Source organism: Hyperolius riggenbachi, chromosome 9 (assembly GCF_040937935.1).
Source record: "Hyperolius riggenbachi isolate aHypRig1 chromosome 9, aHypRig1.pri, whole genome shotgun sequence".
Classification (NCBI taxonomy): domain Eukaryota; kingdom Metazoa; phylum Chordata; class Amphibia; order Anura; family Hyperoliidae; genus Hyperolius; species Hyperolius riggenbachi.
In genome coordinates this window covers 126,176,264-126,196,100 of record NC_090654.1, presented here as the reverse complement: position 1 = coordinate 126,196,100, position 19,837 = coordinate 126,176,264, and the positions used below count along the sequence as shown (strand labels likewise).

The 19,837-nt window shown below is 42.7% G+C and overlaps 2 protein-coding genes and 1 long non-coding RNA gene across 7 annotated transcripts in view; 2 read left to right on the top strand and 1 right to left on the bottom strand.

Moving 5' to 3' along the window:
• Positions 1-4,914, top strand: part of PEAR1 (platelet endothelial aggregation receptor 1) — a 209,984-nt gene extending 205,070 nt beyond the window's left edge. For both annotated transcript variants that reach the window (XM_068253475.1, XM_068253476.1), the window contains one exon: positions 3,388-4,914. In XM_068253475.1, coding sequence (XP_068109576.1) covers positions 3,388-3,554 — 167 coding nt within the window. In that variant the 3' untranslated portion in view covers positions 3,555-4,914. The remainder of the gene's footprint in view (positions 1-3,387) is intronic.
• LOC137532677 (uncharacterized) lies at positions 515-16,691 on the bottom strand. Its single transcript, XR_011023969.1, has 3 exons — positions 16,627-16,691; positions 14,623-14,693; positions 515-1,016 (listed from the first exon to the last, which is right to left on the bottom strand). It is a non-coding gene; the product is annotated as an uncharacterized lncRNA (long non-coding RNA).
• A 34-nt stretch (positions 16,692-16,725) lies between these two features.
• Positions 16,726-19,837, top strand: part of LRRC71 (leucine rich repeat containing 71) — a 68,011-nt gene continuing 64,899 nt past the window's right edge. For 2 of the 4 annotated variants that reach the window (XM_068251700.1, XM_068251699.1), the window contains exons 1-2: positions 16,726-16,849; positions 17,012-17,106. In XM_068251700.1, the coding sequence (XP_068107801.1) occupies positions 17,031-17,106 (76 nt within the window). In that variant the 5' untranslated portion in view covers positions 16,726-16,849; positions 17,012-17,030. Of the gene's footprint in view, positions 16,850-16,875; positions 16,896-17,011; positions 17,107-19,837 lie in introns of those variants that run through there. The other 2 variants (XM_068251697.1, XM_068251698.1) reach the window with 2 other exon arrangements.

Genomic DNA, 19,837 nt, shown 5'->3' with positions numbered 1-19,837 from the left:
GGGACACCGTGAGCCCTTATGGTGTAATATCGAGAGATAATTGGAGAAAGATTTGAGTATATTATACTCACAGGTGCGGGTTGCTAATAGAAGCAACCACTCATCCGGGCATGTGGAGAAATCCCGTCTCCACTCGGTCTTTTAGTGGTTGGTCGCTGCTCCTTCAAAAGGCTTCACTTCACCAAGGTGTAGTGAGAAACCCCACACCGTGCGGTGGAACAACAAGATACAGTAGAATAGGAGGCGCCCTTGTTGTTGGATGTACAATGGGATGCGAAAGTTTGGGTAACCCTGTTAATCGTCATGATTTTCCTGTATAAATTGTTGGTTGTTACGATAAAAAAATGTCAGTTAAATATATCACATGGGAGACACACACAGTGATATTTGAGAAGTGAAATGAAGTTTATTGGATTTACAGAAACTGTGTAATAATTGTTTAAACAAAATTAGGCAGGTGCATAAATTTGGGCACCACAAAAAATAAATTGAATCAATATTTAGTAGATCCTCCTTTTGCAGAAATTACAGCCTCTAAACGCGTCCTGTAGGTTCCAATGAGAGTATGGATTCTGGTTGAAGGTATTTTGGACCATTCCCCTTTACAAAACATCTCTAGTTCATTCAGGTTTGATGGCTTTCGAGTATGGACAGCTCTCTTTAACTCACACCACAGATTTTCGATTATATTCAGGTCTGGGGACTGAGATGGCCATTCCAGAACGTTGTACTTGTTCCTCTGCATGAATGCCTTAGTGGATTTTGAGCAGTGTTTAGGGACGATGTATTGTTGAAAGATCCAGCCCTGGCGCAGCTTCAGCTTTGTCACTGATTCCTGGAAATTGGTCTCCAATAGGGTGCTCAGTGGGTATCTGCGAGTTCCTTGGCGCACAGGAACTCGCAGATACCCACTGAGCACCCTATTTTGACCTGAGTGGCGGTTTGAGCCATGAAACGCGTTGTCTGAAGTGCAATCTAGAAATAAATATCTTCATTCTTTATGAGTGGATGTCTTCCTGTATAAGGAAGGCAAGAATCTTACTTTAATTTATTGTTATAAAGATAACATACATACATACATCCAACAACAAGGGTGCCTCTTATCCTACTATACCCAGTATAGTTAGCTAGTATAGTTGCCCCCAGTATATGTAGTATAGTTGCTCCGGTATAGGTAGCTAGTATAGTTGCCCAAGTATAGATAGTATTGTTGCCTCAGTATAGGTAGCTCATATAGTTGGTTGAGTATAGGTAGTATAGTTGCCCGATTATAGGTAGTATAGTTGCCTCAGTATAGGTAGCTAGTATAATTGCCCGAGTATAGATATTATAGTTGCACCAGTACAAATAGTATAGTTGTCCCATGTATAGATAGTACAATTGCCCCCGTATAGGCAGTATAATTGCCCCCCACATATGTAGCCTGGAGGGGGTAGCAGCCAGGAAAGGGGAACAGCGGGCACAGCAGTGGGGAGGGGGGTCGGACCCCCTCTCCCTCACCTGGGTCCCCCATCCACACTACACCTCTAGCTATTAGCGCAGCTTGAAACATTAGCGTGAGTTGATTACACCCCACCCGCTGCCGCCGCATTAAAGGGAATGTCCAAGCAAAATAAAAAAAATGAGTTTCACTTGCCTGGGGATTCTACCAGCCCCATGCAGCCATCCTGTGCCCTCGTAGTCACTCACTGTTGCTCCAGTCCCCCGCTGGCAGCTTGCCGACCTGGGAGGTCGGCGGGCCGCATTGCGTACGTTTTTACGCATTCCCGCTAGTGCAGGAACATTAAAGGGACTCCGAGCAGTGCAGAAACTATGGAAAGATGCATATCATTTTAAAGCTCTCTTTCTCCTCTTTCCAATGATATATAAACTGCCACCCTACGCATTTTAGTTTTCGCTATTATCGCGATTGAAATTGCCGCGACCGCAATTTCGATCGCGAAAATAGAGGAAACTAAAAGGCGTAGGGTGACGATTTTGGTGTCGCGAGAAAGAGGAGAAAGAGAGCTTTAAAATGATATCCATCTTGCCATAGTTATATTGTATTACACAGGACGACACTTTCCCCAGTGTCAGCAGCTCCATTCTGCTGAATGCAGCTGCTGACTTTGACAAAAAGTCGCCCTGTGTAATACAATATAACTATGGCTTGATGGATATCATTTTAAAGCTCTCTTTCTCCTCTTTCTGACGACACCTACATCGTTGCCGTACGCCTTTTAGTTTTCTCTATTTTCGCGATCGAAATCGCGGCCGCGGCAATTTCAATCGCGAAAATAGCGAAAACTAAAAGGCGTAGGGTGGCGGTTTATATATCATTGGAAAGAGGAGAAAGAGAGCTTTAAAATGATGTGCATCTTTCCATAGTTTCTGCACTGCTCGGAGTCCCTTTAACACATACATTTTACGCGTTACTGGTTCAATGCGTAAATTTTTACGCATTGAACCAGTAATGCGTAAAAATTTATGTGTTAATGTTCCTGCACTAGCGGGAATGCGTAAAAATGTACGCAATGCGTCCCGCCGACCTCCGAGGTCGGCAAGCTGCCAGCGGGGGACTGGAGCAGCAGTGAGTGACTACGAGGGCACAGGATGGCTGCATGGGGCTGGTAGAATCCCCAGGCAAGTGAAACTCATTTTTTTATTTTGCTTGGACATTCCCTTTAAGTTTCATGCTTCGCTAATAGTTGGAGGGGGAGCACGGACAGGAGGGAACCCAAGTGAGGGAGGGGGAGTGCAACCCCCCTCCCCACTGCTGTGCCTGCTGCCCCCCCCCCTCCATGCTGTTTCCCCCTCCACCTCTCCTCACGACAGGCTTCCCCCACGGCCAAGTGGGCGGCTGTAAGCAGGCCAGGCACACTTCCTGGTCCTGCCTGTCGCAACCCCCAGACTTCTGCTACCTGAGGAAGATGCTTCACTTGGCATCATCAGTGGGCCGGGCCTGTATGTCAGAACAATGCTAACCTATAGGGATTGGTTTAGTGGTTGTAAGACCTGGTAAAGTAATCTGATGGTTGTTGGACACAATGGCTCATATGCAACTGTTTCTCCTGTGTTTTCTCCTAGCAGATAATTTTGAATCTTCTGTTTAAACTATTTTTTCAGCACTTTGCAATTAAAGAAGTTCCAAAAAGTCGTCAAAATTATTTTGAGTATTTTCTTGCTTTCTGTGGGTTTAAAAGGCATTTTAAGGACAAGTTGAAAAATATCACCTAGGAGAAAACTTAGAGGTAAAAGTTATTTGTATGTGGGCCAATTCATTTACAGGTAATTGTACGAACTAAGGCCTAACAAGTCAGTTTTCAAATTTATGCAAAGATTGATTTTGGAGCAAACATTTTCTCAGTTTTGGCAAAAAAATAACCTGCATTTCTTCTCATATTCTAGACAGCTTTGTGAGAGGAGCAGAAGCAGCTTCCACCAGTTCCCCACGTAACAGCCTTCAAACAAACCATTATGACTCTCCGAAAAACAGTCACATCCCCAGCCATTACGACATGCCTCCAGTCCGACAACATCCCCCGTCTCCTGGAGCAAAGCGGAAAACTCGATGAGTATTTGAAAAAAGAGTACTCTTGCAGAAAAATGACTTGGTCCGAATAAAGAAATGTATGGGATTTTGTTACTTCCCATAGGTTTTACTTTTTGATCTGTGAATTTTTTTTGTTTACAGTGACTTGTTGCCAAACTTCAAGATTTCAGTTGGGTACATTATAAACTGGTTGTAGAACAAGTCTCACTGTGAATGGACTAAACACATGTAAATATCAACTTAGTGTTTGGAGACTGGTCTCTCGTACAACCAAGTTAAATCTATTTTGGAAGGCACCTGTTCAGCTTCATGATGGAACAAGGCCACGGTTCTGGGTTTTTGAACCAGACTCTTCTGGGATAACACAGACTATTTCGGCTTGAAGAGCGGATTACATTTGTGGATTACCATTGTAAGAAAAACTCTATATGAATGTAAATAAAGGAGTCAGAATGTTTTTTTTTTTTTTTCACTATAAAGAAATGGAAAGCATATAGTCTGTAATTATTTGTTCATGGTTTGATTTCAGTTTTAAGTGATCATTGCTTAGAGGATAATGTTTATCCAAACACCTTCAGACTGAAATTAACATGGAGCCCAAAAGCATGTTTATGTGCGCAAACTTTCTTAGCTTGGTGGAAGAACAGTGTTCTACTAGATCAAAAGACATCTTGTTTCAGCCGTGGAGTGTAGAGTGTTTATGATTTATTAGAGAACTTCTGAGACATGTTGAGGGAGTAAGGTGGAGAAAATTGTGGGAACTCTACCAACTCTCTTCTGACATGTCACTAAGACCAGACCTGGTGCAATGGATGGATGCACAATGAGCTTGCATGTTGTTCCTCAAATGAAAAAATGCTGTAATTTCTTTCTCTGTGTAATATCCATGAGATACATGGACAATAAGGATTTACAGTATTTGTCATCTCCGTTTCGTGTACAATAAAGTTGTAGAATATTTTGTACAGACTTCAGAGGGTAAATAAAATGTCATTCAAAAATAAATGAATGAAAAGATCTTTTTCAAGAAAATATGTCCAGTCCTGTTTTTGACCAGCAACAGAGCATTAGTCAAATAGCCATAGCCATAGCCATTAGTCAAAGCAGAACATTTGAGGTGAAATTAATAGATGGAAAAGGTAAGTTTTCAAAACTCTAGATTATGCTTGATGAAGAAGTCTAAAGGGTATTGAAAGTTTACTTTTTTAATCTACCAAGCTAAAAACTGGTATGCATGTTATTTAAAAAAATGTTAATTTCTTTCTCTATGATCAAACACTTTGGGCCTGATGCATGCACAAGCAGTGCACAGCAATTTTACCGTTACTAATGCTGCAAGAACACCACCCGTTAAAGGATACCTGAATTGACATGTGACATGATGAGATAGACATGTATATGTACAGTGCCTTGCACACAATTAATTATGCTGTGTTCCTTTTTTTCTGTCTCTGCCTGAAAGAGTTAAATATCAGGTATGTAAGTGGCTGACTCAGTCCTGACTCAGACAGGAAGTGACTACAGTGTGACCCTCACTGATAAGAAATTCCTCTTTTTATCTTTTTCTTGCTCTCAGAAGCCATTTTCTGCTAGGAAAATGTTTTATAGTTTAGGAATTTCTTATCAGTGAGGGTCACACTGTAGTCACTTCCTGTCTGAGTCAGGACTGAGTCAGTCACTTACATACCTGACATTTAACTCTTTCAGGCAGAAAAAGAAAAAAAAGGAACACAGTATAGTTATTTGTGTGCTCGGTACTGTACATACCCATGTCTATCTCATCATGTCACACGTCACTTCGGGTATCCTTTAACCCTTTAACATCACCAGCGTAACCAGGTTAACACACGCATTACTATGGTAATGCACGTTATGTTGAGCGTAACCATAGCATCAAAACATTAAACAGGTAATGCACATGGTGATAATGGGTTAATGGGCAGTGTTCTCTCAGCGTTAGTACCAGTAAAATTGCCTAACACTGCCTATGCACAGCAACTATACTGGTGGTGTAAAGTGCATTAGGCCCCTTGTCACTTGAATTGGGTCAACCCTTTTCAAACCAAATTTTTCTTCTAATAGTCAACCCTCAATGAGGACATGGTAATCAAAAATCTGTAGTTTTGTGGGAAAAATCCTCTTTGAAGGACTATTTTATGTTCTGAGCAGCTCTAATTGAAACCTGTAATGCAGCGGGGAATGAGGATGGACAGTAGTTGCACCATGTTATCAGAGCTGCACAGAGTACAGAACCACATATATACACCTAACCACAGCCAAGGGCTATTGGATCACAGCAGCAGGAAATGGTAATACATCGATACATAACAATTGATATGGAGCACCAAAACCTGCCAAGGGCATCTGCAGTGTCAGAGAGGTGTAGGCTGGGGAGGAGAACAGTCTATTACTGGTTACAACTAATCAAAGCATTTCTATAGGTGATCATTACCAGCATAGCACCAATTAAAAGCTAATAAAACATTTGAAGGAGGTCCCTCTGGTCCAAGGGCACTGGTGCATCCTCTATTGCTACACCAGAGACAGACATGCATACAGCACTTCTATGGACAATACCTACAAAGTGATGTCTTTTTAAAAGGTAACTCAGAACACACATCCATTTTACCAGTAATCCTGACAGGTAGCACAACCCTAATTACCTAGGTAAATTGCTCACTGCGGATTAAGTTGTAATATTTCATATGACCCTGATTTAGGAATAAATTTAAATACTTTATAATTTAAATACATTTATTCTATTTATTGATTGCCTTTAACAAAACATGCTATGGGGATTGTGAATTGTATTTGTATTTTAGGGGGAAAAAACAAAACAAAATTAGCCTTGAGCTGACTTGATTATGTCCAGAGGAGTCTGTGTCAGTGGGGATGAATGCTTTATTCTCAGAAAAAAGTCATGAATAAATAATGTGTAGTGATAAGTCACCTGTCTGTTCATTTGTCCACTCAACAATACCTGAATAGGACAAGATACTGATATATTATTACCTAGTGTGACATTTGCTGAAAGGAGTCAGTACAGAGCAGACTGGTGTATCCTTGCCTTAAAAGTGAGCAGAAATGGCAATTTCCTATAAAGATCTGTAAAACTATTGGGCTCCTATGAAAACATGAGGGATGCATACACTCCTGGAGATCACAAATACTATATATCTACAGAAGCAAAAGGAGAAAAAGACTCTTTCTATTTTTAAAGGAGGTTGCTGAGAATGGTGTCTCTGGACAAGTGGAAGAGGTAGGTGGACAAATACAGTACTATTAAAACAGAGGCACTTCTTCTATAGAGTGACCATTGCTGTGTTTCTCCAAATTTATTGCCTGATGAAGCGGGATATTGGCCTGTGAAACGCGTTGCACACCTGGAGATTTCCTAAATAAATGTTTTTGTTATCATAACGGCATATTGTCCGGTCATTTTGTACCTGAGGGAGGTGTGTCCACCTGCCACCCTTCTTTTAAGCGGATTTTAATTATTTTATCCTTGCTGGTGCCTCTGTTATTCCGGTTTTACCACAAATACAGTACAATAGCTCCCTTCACCCCTGCGATCCCTCAGGGACCCTGGGGCTATGGAGGCCCGCTCCTTCTCCCTCCCACATTGCAGAGTAACCATAGTGGAGCAGTGTATATTTACCTACTCCAGCATTGCATCAGGCCTCCTCTTCTTCCCCGCAGCCGTAATCTGTATGCTGGCGTGCTGCCTGCTCCTGATGGATGCCACATGATCAGGAGCTGGGTATGCAACATAGAGCAGTGGCTGCTGGTTGCAGGAGGACACCTGATGCAGCGCTGGAGCAGGTACAGTAGCTACAAAAAATATGTGAACCCTTTGGAATTATATGGATGTCTGCACAAATTGGTCATAAAATGTGACTTGATCTTCATCTAAGTCACAACAATAGACAATCACAGGGCCAGTGCACACCAAAAACAGATCTGCTAACGCTAGAGGTTTTTGAAGCAGATTTTCAGAGCGATTCCTAGGCATGTTTAGAGAGGTTTTCTAAACATGCCTAGTGTTTTTGGGGCGTTTGTGTGTAGCAGTTGTCAGATATTGGACAGCTTCTGTAACAAAAACGCCTTGAAAACCGCTCTGATCTATCGGTTTTCAGAGTGGTTTTCCACTTTCCTATGCTTTAGCATTGAGGCAGAAACGCCTCAGAAATCTAAAAAATGCTGCAGCCCCTAAGTTTGCGTTTGTGGAAAAAACGACCCGCTCTGGTGTGCACCAGCCCATTGAAATACATTACCCAAGCGATTTTCTATCCACAAGTGTTTTTAAAAACGCTCAGGAACCACTCTGGTGTGCACCAGCCCTCAGTCTGCTTAAACTAATACCACACAAATAATTACATGTTTCCATGGTTTTATTGAACACACCATGTAAACATTCACAGTGCAGGTGGAAAAAGTATGTGAACCCTTGGATTTAAAGGGACTCCGAGCAGTACAGAAACTATGGAAAGATGCATATCATTTTAAAGCTCTCTTTCTCCTCTTTCCAATGATATATAAACAGCCACCCTACGCCTTTTAGTTTTCGCTATTTTCGCGATTGAAATTGCCGCGACTGCAATTTCAATCGCGAAAATAAAGAAAACTAAAAGGTGTAGAGCGACGATTTAGGTGTCGCCAGAAAGAGGAGAAAGAGAGCTTTAAAATGATATCCATCTTTCCATAGTTACAATGTATTACACAGGCCGACTTTTTCTGCTGAATGGAGCTGCTGACACTGGGGAAAGTGTCGTCCTGTGTAATACAATGTAACTATGGAAAGATGGATATCATTTTAAAGCTCTCTTTTTCCTCTTTCTGGCGACACCTAAATCGTCGCTCTACGCCTTTTAGTTTTCTTTATTTTCGCGATTGAAATCGCAGCCACGGCAATTTCAATCGCGAAAATAGCGAAAGCTAAAAGACGTAGGGCGGCAATTTATATATCATTGGAAAGAGGAGAAAGAGAGCTTTAAAATGATATGCATCTTTTCATAGTTTCTGCACTGCTCGGAGTCCCTTTAATAACTGGTTGAACCTCCTTTGGCAGCAATAACTTCAACCAAATGTTTCCTTTAGTTCTTGACCATTCCTCTTTACAGAACTGTTTCAGTTCAGTTCAGCAATGTTCTTGGGATGTCTGGTGTAAATCGCTTTCTTGCGGTCACGCCACAGTGTCTCAATCAGGTTGAGGTCAGGACTCTGACTGGGCCACTCCAGAAGTCTTATTTTCTTCTGTTTAAGCCATTCTGTTGTTGATTTACTTCTATGCTTTGGGTCATTGTCCTGTTGCAACACTCACCTTCTGCTGAGCTTCAGTTGGTGGACAGATGGCCTTAAAGTGAACCGAGCATCATTTTTAACACCCAGGGCAGCTCTATAGCAAATTAAAAATGCATTCTAAAAATGTGGTTTATTATTTAAAAAAACTTTCATTTTACCTCATTTTTTTACATCTAAGGGTTAAATTAGCCACTTTGTCCCTCCATAAAAGACCTGTGGTAGCTGAGCAGGAGATGGTGGAAAACAGATAAGAAATCACCTCATTAGACTTAATTGACCACAAACAAACCCCCATTGTACTTCAAACAGAAAACTTCAGTTACAGTTGAATAATTTCACACCTAGCCTGGATAATGCCTGTGGTAAAACAGCAGGGGTTGAGCTTCTTAACAATGGCAGCCCTTGCAGCTATTTGAAGCCAGGAGCTGCTTAGATCCCTTTAAGTTCTCCTGCAAAATGTCTTGGTAAACTTTGGAATTAATTTTTCCTTTGATGATAGCAAACCGTCCAGGCCCTGATGCATCAATGCAGCCCCAAACCATGATTCCCCCACCACCACACCTCACAGTTGGGATGAGGTTTTGATGTTGGTGTGTTTTGCCTCTTTTTCTCCACACATAGGCCTATATGCAATTAATTTTTTCACCTGAGTTATCTCCTAGGAGATAATTTTCAACATCTCTGTAAACTAAATTTTCAGCATTCTACAAATGAAAACGTACCCAAAAGTTGGTGAAAAGTACCATCAAAATTATTTTGAGCATTTTCTTGCTTGCTGGCAACTTCAAAAGCATTTTATAACAAGTTGTAAAAATATCACCTAGGAGAAAACTCAGGAGAAAAACTTAATTGCATATGGCCCATAATGTTGTTTGTTTCTTCCAAACAACTCAACTTTAGTTTCATTTGACCATGGAATATTTTGCCAGAACTGCTGTGGAACACCTAGGTGCTCTTTTGCAGACTTTAAACATGCAGCTATGTTTTTTGGGACAGCAGTGGCTTCCTCTGTGGTATCCTCCCATGCACTCCATTCCTGTTTAGTATTTTACGTATCGTAGATTAGCTAACATAGATGTTAACATATGCCAGAGACTTTTGTAAGTCTTTAGCTGACACTCTAGGATTCTTCATCACCTCATTGAGCATTATGTGCTGTGCTCTTGCAGTCATCTTCGCAGGACGGCCACTCCTAAGGAGAGTAGCAGCAGTGCTGAAGTTTCTCCATTTCTAGACAATTTGTCTTACCGTCAGGGCCGGATTTACAGCTCAGGAGCCTATAGGCACAGAAATGTTGGCACCCTAAACCCCGCCCCTCATTACAGGCCACACCGCCTTTTTTGATCAAATAATTATCGGATCGAAGGAGATTTATAATCTGCACCACAACACTGACCGTGTTCCGGTCGGTTTCCGGTCAAAAGAATGGATCATGCTGGAAAATCTTGGTTGCAAGGGCTGGATTGCGTGCGCGGCGGTAACGGCAAACGCCATTCAAAATATCCCGACGACCTACAGTCCTCTGAAGTGTATATGCCAGGTGCATTGTTGAAGGCTCACCTGTCATGCGGTCACAAATCCTGGCCTTCTCCGGTTTCCATCGTTAGCGTTACCTGCCTGAAACCACATGTAGGATGTCATTACATGCTCCTGGTGTCACGTGGTAGAGGCCTGCGCGGGTCCACTATTTCATACCCGCACCCGACCCGCGACCCGCTACCCGCACCCGACCCGCTTTCTGGTGAATTTGATACCCGCAACCCGACCCGCAGAACCGCTACCCGCACCGCGACCCGCTACCCGCTTTTTACATTTTCTTAAAGTGCACCTTTAAAGTAACATTGGGGAGCTGTAAAGTTAATAAAACCTATTTTTATACACAAACCAAAGCTAAAGAAGGTTTTTAGCTTGCTTTCGCTACCCGCACCCGCAGACCGCTACCCGCAACCCTACCCGCAAGTCGCTACCAGCACCCGACCCGCACCCGCAGCTTGAATCAATTCGGGTACCTGAACCCGACCCGCATTTCGGGTTACCCGCGGGTACCCGACCCGCTGCAGGTCTCTATCACGTGGTACAGGCACTGGCAGTGACGCTGGTCAGCGGAGGCCAGGATTTGTGCTGGCATGTGATAGGTGATTCTTTAACACTGCACATGGGGTTGTGGGGTGACCATATACACTAGGGGGTGGCAGCAGGGTGATTTCCAATACATTTCATGCTGAAATCAATTAGAAATCTGTGCAGCCAGTGTGTGAGCAGGAAAAGATCCCTCTCTGATCAAATTCAATCAGAGAGGGATCTAAGGGACAATCTTAAATAGTCTGTACAGAAAAAGTATACACCACATAAAAACAATAAAAAAGTCACCAATGGTGCCAGGGCATGGAGATATATAAATATTATAACAATTAGGTAAATTTATACACCATCTGCTTGCAAAGCTGAGTAGCTTTAATAAAGAAAATAAACAACAACACTGCCGATAAAGCCACTAGTACCATGAATTAAAAGTTGTCACTACAAAAATTCTGCATCAACGACCATTAATTTACAACACATAAGACATACATTAGACTGAAACCTTATAAGGTGCCCAAAACAAGAACGAAAAATAAAGCGTACTAAAATTTGTAAACACTAGTGCAGCAATGGAGCAACTGAATATAGAAGCCAAACAGCTGTAAGTGAGTAAATGACCACAAATTGCCAAGTGCCTACATTCAAAGAAGAGGATCATTCCAAGGGTCACTGGAAGGCTGTCGGAATTTTAAGAATGCCATGCACAGTAAGAGGAGAGGAGACCGAGGTGGATAACGGCACGGAGCTCTAACACAGATACAGCATGTGACTGAGCATCCACCAGCCAGAGAGAAGCTGTGATTCAGACTGCAGCGACCGGGTTTGCTTACTGTTACTCTACAGGACTTCACTTCACATGAGGAGCGGCAGTTCTGTAGAGTAACAGTAGGCATATCTGATTGCTGCAGTCACTGTCTGACTCGCAGCTTCTCTCTGGCTGGTGGATGCTTGTACTCACAGGCGGCATCTGCATAAGAACTCTGTGCCGATCTCTTCGGTCTCCTCTCCACATGGTACTCACACACCAGCTGTTCGGCACTTCCCCCTTCTGCTCCGCTTCCTGGCCCTCCACTTCAGCTCCTCCTACATCCTGAAGCAGGCCTCAGGAGGGCGGATGCAGACGCGATCGCTTGTGACTTAGATGAAGATCAGATCACATTTTATGACCAATTTGTGCAGAAATCCATATAATTCCAAAGGGTTCTCGTACTTTTTCCTGCTAATGTATATATACACTGCTTCCAATGCTACTCTACATGAGGGAAGGGGGGTATCGGGAGCTGTGTATGTGGCAGCCACACATGCGGATGGGAGTTGTTTAAATGGAACTGGGGGAAGGAGGGACCAAGATCATTTCACTTGAGGGCCCGAGGATGGCTGTTATATGCCAGCTATTAAGTAAGTTTCTAAATGTATGATATAACCAGATATTTGGTTGAATTACTCTGTGCACACTAAACTATACAATACTCTTAACTGCCACGGTACACAAAGTTCGGCTATCATGTAGCCAACATTCTTTTAATGGCTAAGATAATGGCGGGGATAAGTAAGCAGCGCTCTGGGGTCTGTGAACACTCGTTTTCAGCTACAAACTCTGGAAACTGGTGGAGACAGTGGCGGGGGTGAGAAATCAGGCACCTGGGGCTACATGGCTGCTGCACAGCGCTAGTGTTAGGTGAAGGTAGGGGGGAGGTTAGTGTCAGGTGTAAGTAGGGGAATAGTGTTAGGCGTAGAAAGAGGGAAGGTAAGTATTAGGCATGGGAGGGAGTTAGTGTTAGGCATAGTTAGGGGACTGTAAGTATGAAGTATAGGTTCAGTGAATGGGGCACAGTCAGTAAATAGTGGTGAAATAGTTGCAGTTGCGCATAGGAAGAGCACAGCACTTCCACCTTTACTTATGAAGCTGCATAGGGCGTGTTACACTAGCAACGTGCACATTACTTAGATAACGCAGGCTGCACTGTTAAGCACTGGCATAAATATTGCTGCCTGCGCATGGCAATTTTACCCCTACTTAATGAATGGCCACGGAAGAGCATGTATATTTAAAAAAGATGTCCGCTAGTAAACCCTCCCTTTACTGACGGTGCTTAACCTTAACACCCCTCCGCTTATTTGGAGTCTAGGGGGTGGAGACTGGAGACTATTGAGTGAGTGAGAGCAGCGTACAAAGAGAGCTGCTTGATGGAGGACAGTGAGGAGAGAGTAAGAGGCTGACTTACCTCTCAAATATTATCAGTCAGAGGCGGGGCTTAAGCTGCTGCAGCCATCCATGACATTCTCTCCCCTGGCTACATGCTTTGGTAGCCAAAGATGTGAGGGGAAGGGGAATGAATCACTGGCTACACACAGGCATATGCCTGTGGGGGCAGCACTTCATAGAGATCGAGGGCTGAGCTTTATGAAGGCCAGGGCAGAGCATTCTGGTGGAGATTTACAGATGTCTTCCATTCAAGGAAGAATATTGTGGCGCCCTGCCCAAAGGGTAAAGGCCAGTCCTATGAAGGAAGGAAGAAAAACATATGGGCAATGCTAATGCCACCAAGCTGTCGCATACATGCAAAAAGGGTGTTAGGGAAATTTAGGCGCCTGAAATAGTCACTAGTAAAATATCAATAAAATTCCCAATATTCTATTATTGTGCAATTCTGATAGCTTAACCTAACCCTATTTTCACACAGAGCCACTGCTCTACTGATGCCTAACCCTAACCAACCCCCAACCGATGCCTAACTCTAACCGACCCCCTCGCCGATGCCTAACTCACCCCCTACCGATGGCGAACCCTAACCGACTGACCACCATTTCCTGCTGATGCCTAACTCTAACCAACCCCCTGCCAATAAAAAATTACACCTTTGCCGATGCTAAACTCTAACTACCCTTTTCCAATGCCAAACCAGCCAAACCCTAATGGACCCTCACCCAGCGATGCCTAACCTAAAAGGCTGCCCACCAATGCCTAACCTTAAACCCCTGCAGCAAACCTGTAGAAATATGTGCTGCTTTCGCCACAAAAAAAAGAAGGAAGTAGTGCACCGCAGAAGTTTTTTTTATCAGGATCCTCTGACGCCCAAATTTACCCTTATAGCTGTAATTTGAATGACGCTCTAACTTCCATGCTGCCTCCAGCACCTTAATGTCCTGCTTCCCCAAGCTGTCAAAGAAACAACCACACATAATGCTGTTTTGGGGTGAGCTGTTTGGATCAATGATTTTTCAAGTGCAAAACTAACATTTTTTTATGCAATAAAAAAGATCCTGTGCAAAATAAAATAAAAAAGAGGCTGCTAAATGATATTGCTTAAACTATCATTGCAGAAAGCTGCAAGAGGAGTCCTACAGTGGTCCTCAGTCAGGACCTACAAGAACTGCTCAACACCCTTCACAAATGTCTAAAATATCACCATATTCACACTCATCCATGCAAATTATGCAATTGATTTTCTGTGTTTTTCTGCAAGTCTGATCCTGCGTTTTGCAATTTTTTAGTTTTTCCATCTACGTTGCCTTTGTGCATGTTTCTATGCTATTTTAAGGTTTGAAATGTTCCTGTGGGTACCAATGAAGTTAATTTATATGATATTGTATCTCATTAAGTTCAAAATTGGATGTGATTTTTACATAATAAATGCTATTTTTCTAAGTTTCGATTGACTTACATTAAATAAGAATCACACATGGGAAAAAATATCGGTACTTACGTGTTATCCCATCTGGAAAGTTTGGCAGCTTTTTGTTTAAGTTCTGTTTGATCCCTTAGCTGCTCCTTCATCTGTAATGAGAGACCCAGGGCGCTTGACATAAGTATTGAAGACACAGATTTATGCTGCAAAGGAAGATGATGACCTACCGTGTGTGCTGCTTATCATTATGTCGGGTTAGTTCTGTACTTCTGTAAGTTCACTTTCTGCAGCCAAATTCAGGGGACACCCCTTCTTCAAAACCCCGTAATTCAGCATCACATAGCTCCCAACTGTCCCTCTTTTAGAGGGACAGTCCCTCTTTGGGAGCCCTGTCCCTCTTTCAGGACTTTGTCCCTCTTTCTATGTAAATATATACATTTCGCTACTAAAAAATGTGTTTGACTCTAAACTTTATTCCCATCCTTTAAATTGATATATTTCTTATTTTCAAGTATTAATATGAAGAAAAATGATCCAGGATAGAAAGGACCAGTGTGGTTTGAATTATAAAACAACATATTTTTCTTATGAAATCTTTATGGTATGCGTGACTAGGGGTGGGATCAGGGGTGTGGCAAGGGCTTGGCTTAAGTGTCCCTCTTTCTCATCTCAAAAAGTTGGGAGGTATATGAGCATCATGCCGACTTGGGACCCAGTGCAACAGAAAGCCGGAACTTTCAGCTTTCTAAAAATAGTCAGATCTTCCTGGGGGAGCAAACAGAACAGCTCACCCTGTTGCTGCAGCTGAAATCCTGGACGATGTTTAAATACTGTTCCCCCTCCAAAATACAGCAACTCGGTGGGACACGTAATTCAGGGTCCCACTATTGCCACCACCTGCATAACACTAAAGCTGGGTCTACACGGCACGATGTGTCTTTTCAATCGAGCCGCTGATGCGGCTCGATTGATAAGATCCGACAGGTCCGATCTCGCCGCGGCCGATTCCCCACGAGCGAACAATAGCGGGGAATCGAGCGGAAGATAAGCGGCGCCGGCGGGAACGAGGGGGGATCGAATCCAACGCACGCGCGGACGAGCGGGGACGCGGCAGAGTCGATCCGGCGGCTAATCGAGCCACCGAATCGCTCCGTGTAGACCCTGCTTAACGCTAGGAACACACGATGCAATTTCCCATTCGATTGACAGTTGATCAGACAGGAAGTTGTAGCGTGTACATGTCCACACAGCTCCAGATCAATAAAGGGATCGATTTTTTTGATGATAACTTCATACCTCCCAACTTTTTGAGATGAGAAAAAGGGACACTTAAGCCACACCCCTGCCACACTCAAGGCCACGCCCTCACCACGCATCTAGTCACGCATAACATAAAGATTTCATAAGAAACATATGTTGTTTTATAATTCAAACCACACTGGTCCTTTCTATCCTGGTTCATTTTCCTTCATAGTAACATTTTAAAATTAGTAATATATCCATTTAAAGGTTGGGAATAAAGTTTAGAGTCAATCAAACACATTTTTAGTATAGAAATATATATATTTACATAGAAAGAGGGACAAAGTCCTGAAAGAGGGACAAATGAGGGTGAAAGAGGGACAGGGCTCCCAAAGAGGGACTGTCCCTCTGAAAAAGGGACAGTTGGGAGCTATGTAACTTCACAAAATCGATCCATTTCTTGAACGGAAATGGATCAGACATGTTGGAAATAATCACCCGATTCCCGCCGATTGGGCGGGAAATTGTATCATGTGTTCCCAGCATGAGAATCATGTTCCTCCACTATAGCACTATAGGAAAGCGGGCGTTACGCGGCTGTGTGAATGCATGCAGAAACACTGTCTCACAAATGCCATGCCATTGAAATCCATTAGGTATGCAAAGAACGCAAATTACACAATTTATCATAAACATTTAATTATTATTCCGGAGTCCTGGAACACTTAACATCTTATCTATTAATATTTTGGATTTTAACTTCATTTCAGGAGAGTTCCAGCATCTAGCGTCCCACTTATACAGTATATGCACTGTTTCTTTTGTTTGTAGCTTGCTCACGTTTTCCAGCGCTTCCAATAACTGATACGTCAGCAGGGAACGTAGTTCTCATTCTCCTCCCATCTTATTCGGCATAAGCTCCACCCTTCGGCAGCTGAGTGGCTGTTTCTTTGACTAGGGGAGTAGCACGGCCTGGAGGGGTTGCCATGGTGACAGGACGCTGAATTTTCTCAAAGTTCTGACTGTTACCTTCTTGGAATAACGGCAACCTGTCTATATAAGTGTAACTGTCACTCTGGGCTGAGCGGGAGGGGGGTAGGGGGAGATAGGTACCAGCAGTCTATATTCTGTCTCCAGGGCGTGCTGGGACCTGTTGTTCTACAAGAGTGCTGAAAATACGAGTTTATTGAAGGATTTTTCTTTGTTGTTTCTTTTCATATTACAGCATAATCAGGCGTGTGGTCATGGGGAAGAAGACAGAGAAGACCTCAAAAGACAAGTCTTTGAAAGAAAATAATGAAAATGACCCTCAAAGTGCAGGTACTAACTGGGTGTCACCAGCCTTGTCCCTCCCAGGGGCACCTCATGTGTTATCCATATTCCTGCCATTTGTGTCATTTAAAGCATAACCTGTCATCCAAGTCCAACAGGTGTTAGCGACCTAACTGCATAGGCGTAGGTAGGGTTTTTAGTGCCTGGGGACTAAGACAGTTTTTGCACACACACCCCCCCCCTAGACAAAATGGGCGTGGCCACACATCAAAATGTGGTCATGGGTGGAGTCCAAAGTTATTTAGATAGCTATATGTGCCCCTTCACCCCATTCAGATAGCCAGATGTGCCCCCTTTTAAATAGCCAAATGTGTGCCCCTTTAGTTAGCCAAATGTGCCACCTTCACCCTGTTTAGATAGGGAGATGTGCCCCCTCTGAAGGGAACCTAAACTGAGAAGGATATGAATTTTCCTTTCAAAAAATACCAGTTGCCTGACTCTGCTGCTGATCCTGTGTTTCTAATACTTTTAGCCACAGCCCCTCAACAAGCATGCAGATCAGGTGCTCTGACTGAAGTCAGACTGGATTAGCTGCATGCTGATTTCAGGTGTGTGATTCGGCCACTACTGCATACAAAGAGATCAGCAGGACAACCTGGCACCTGGTATTGTTAAAATGGAAATATACATATCCCTCTCAGTTTAGGTTCCCTTTAAATAGCCTTATACTGCTGCTGTTAACACTCCTGCTGAGAGAGGGAGAGAAACGGGCACTTCGGGGCAGCCAGCGAGCCACCTCTCAGGCATGTGGTGGTGCAATGGCCGCCCTCACAGTGCTGCACCCGGGGGCATATGTCTCCCCTTGCCCACCCATAGCTACTTCTCTGCGCTGACTGCATATTAATTATTGGTTGACTTTCTTGTCATTTATATCCAGCATATGTAATCGCTTAGTATCTGGACCCGTATCTGGACTTTATAGTATTTTATAATTAATAGGTGTTTTTCTAATAAATTATATTTTGAAAAGAAGTACATTTGGAGGTGTATATATTTTATTTTATGTGACCAAATATCATAAAGAAGAGTCTAGCTTTAGATGAAGCGGAGCAGTGAATTCCCTGAAGTTATCTTTTTGGTTATGAATGTGCACACTCAGACCTTATAATGTAAAAGTGAACTAGGCATTCGGTAATCCTCTTCTGCGGGGTGATGCTCACTCACTAGTATCACAGCTTTTGCCCTGGTGGAAAGAATTGCACTGGTGTTAGTGGAGTTACCGAACAGATTGGAAATTTATCTATATACAGTATTAGTTTACAACTGTTTGTGTCCGTTAAAGCGGACTATAACCCTGCATTTCAACTTTGCTCTAGAACATTATTTACAGCATATTATATGCAACCAGCATTTTTTTTTTTACTAGACCAGCATTGGAAGGGTTAAACACAGAGGTTTAAAGTTCCGTGGAGAGATATGCAGAAGTTCAGATAGATACATTTAACTAAATAGAATGTAACAAGTGATAAATGTTACACACTCTTTGGCTGTCCTCCAGCTCCTTCTCAGTCAGAGAGAGTGAGTCACATTCAACACTTAGATACATTTATGTAAACAAAATGTATCTATGTAAGCTTCGGATGCGTCTGCAGTTCTCTCCAGGAACTTTAAAGCTCTGTGTAACTCTTCCAATGCTAGTCTAGTAAAAAAAAATGCTGGTTGCATATAATATGCTGTAAATAATGTTTTAGAGCAAAGTTGAAATGCAGGGTTATATTCCGCTTTAAGTATATTTCTTCTCACCTCCTGTTCTTGTTACTAAGAATGATCAAGTTCATGCAGGATTATGTACATTTTTATCCAGAGGTATGCAGTTTGAAAATTGTCCAATCAAGTCCCACCCAGGTTTAAATTGATTGGTCCTTTTTCAAGCTGCATATATTTGCATACAAATGTACATAATTCTGCATGAACTCAGAATTACTTGCATCTCATTGATCATTGATACTTGTTACAACCCAGCACATCACAATGTTTTTCAAAATACTTTAAATAAGATAAAAACAACATGGGGTGGCAGCGTGGGCACCCAGAGGAGCCAATATTAGAATATTGGTAAATTTACTTATATTCTACTATTAAAGTGAAAAAAAAAAACAATATTAAAATATTGGTATGAAATATAGCTACACCTAAGCCTATTCTCACACTGAACCCCCACACTACCAATGCCTAACCTTCACCACCTCCCCCTCCCAGGACGTCTAACTTTAACCACCCCCTCGCCTAACCTTAACCCCCCCCTCACCCTGTGGCTAACCTTAATCCTTCTTACCTCCCCACCCCCACCCCGGTGTGGTTAATGTGAAATTTCCACCAGAAGCATATTTCAATTTCCCAGCAACAAGTTCCACTGGCCCACACAACTGGAACAAAAGGTCACAGTGGGAAATTCAAATATGCTGCTTACCGACCTCTCATAACACTTGTGTTTAGGTTCAGTGAGAACAGACAGTAAAAAATAGGGTCAGAAGCCATCACAATCCATTTCTGCCACCAATGGTCTAGCTCAGGAGCTTTGGGCCCCAGTGCAAGTTTTACATTGGGTCCCCCCAAGCATTCTCTACATAACAATTCATATTGCACAACTAAACCTGCCAAGGACATCTACAGTATGAGATGTGTGTGCAGAGGAGGGGAACAGTTTGGTAATGATAATCACTATTAAGCATATATAGGAGTGATCATTACTAACATTGCACCATTGAAAAGTTGATAC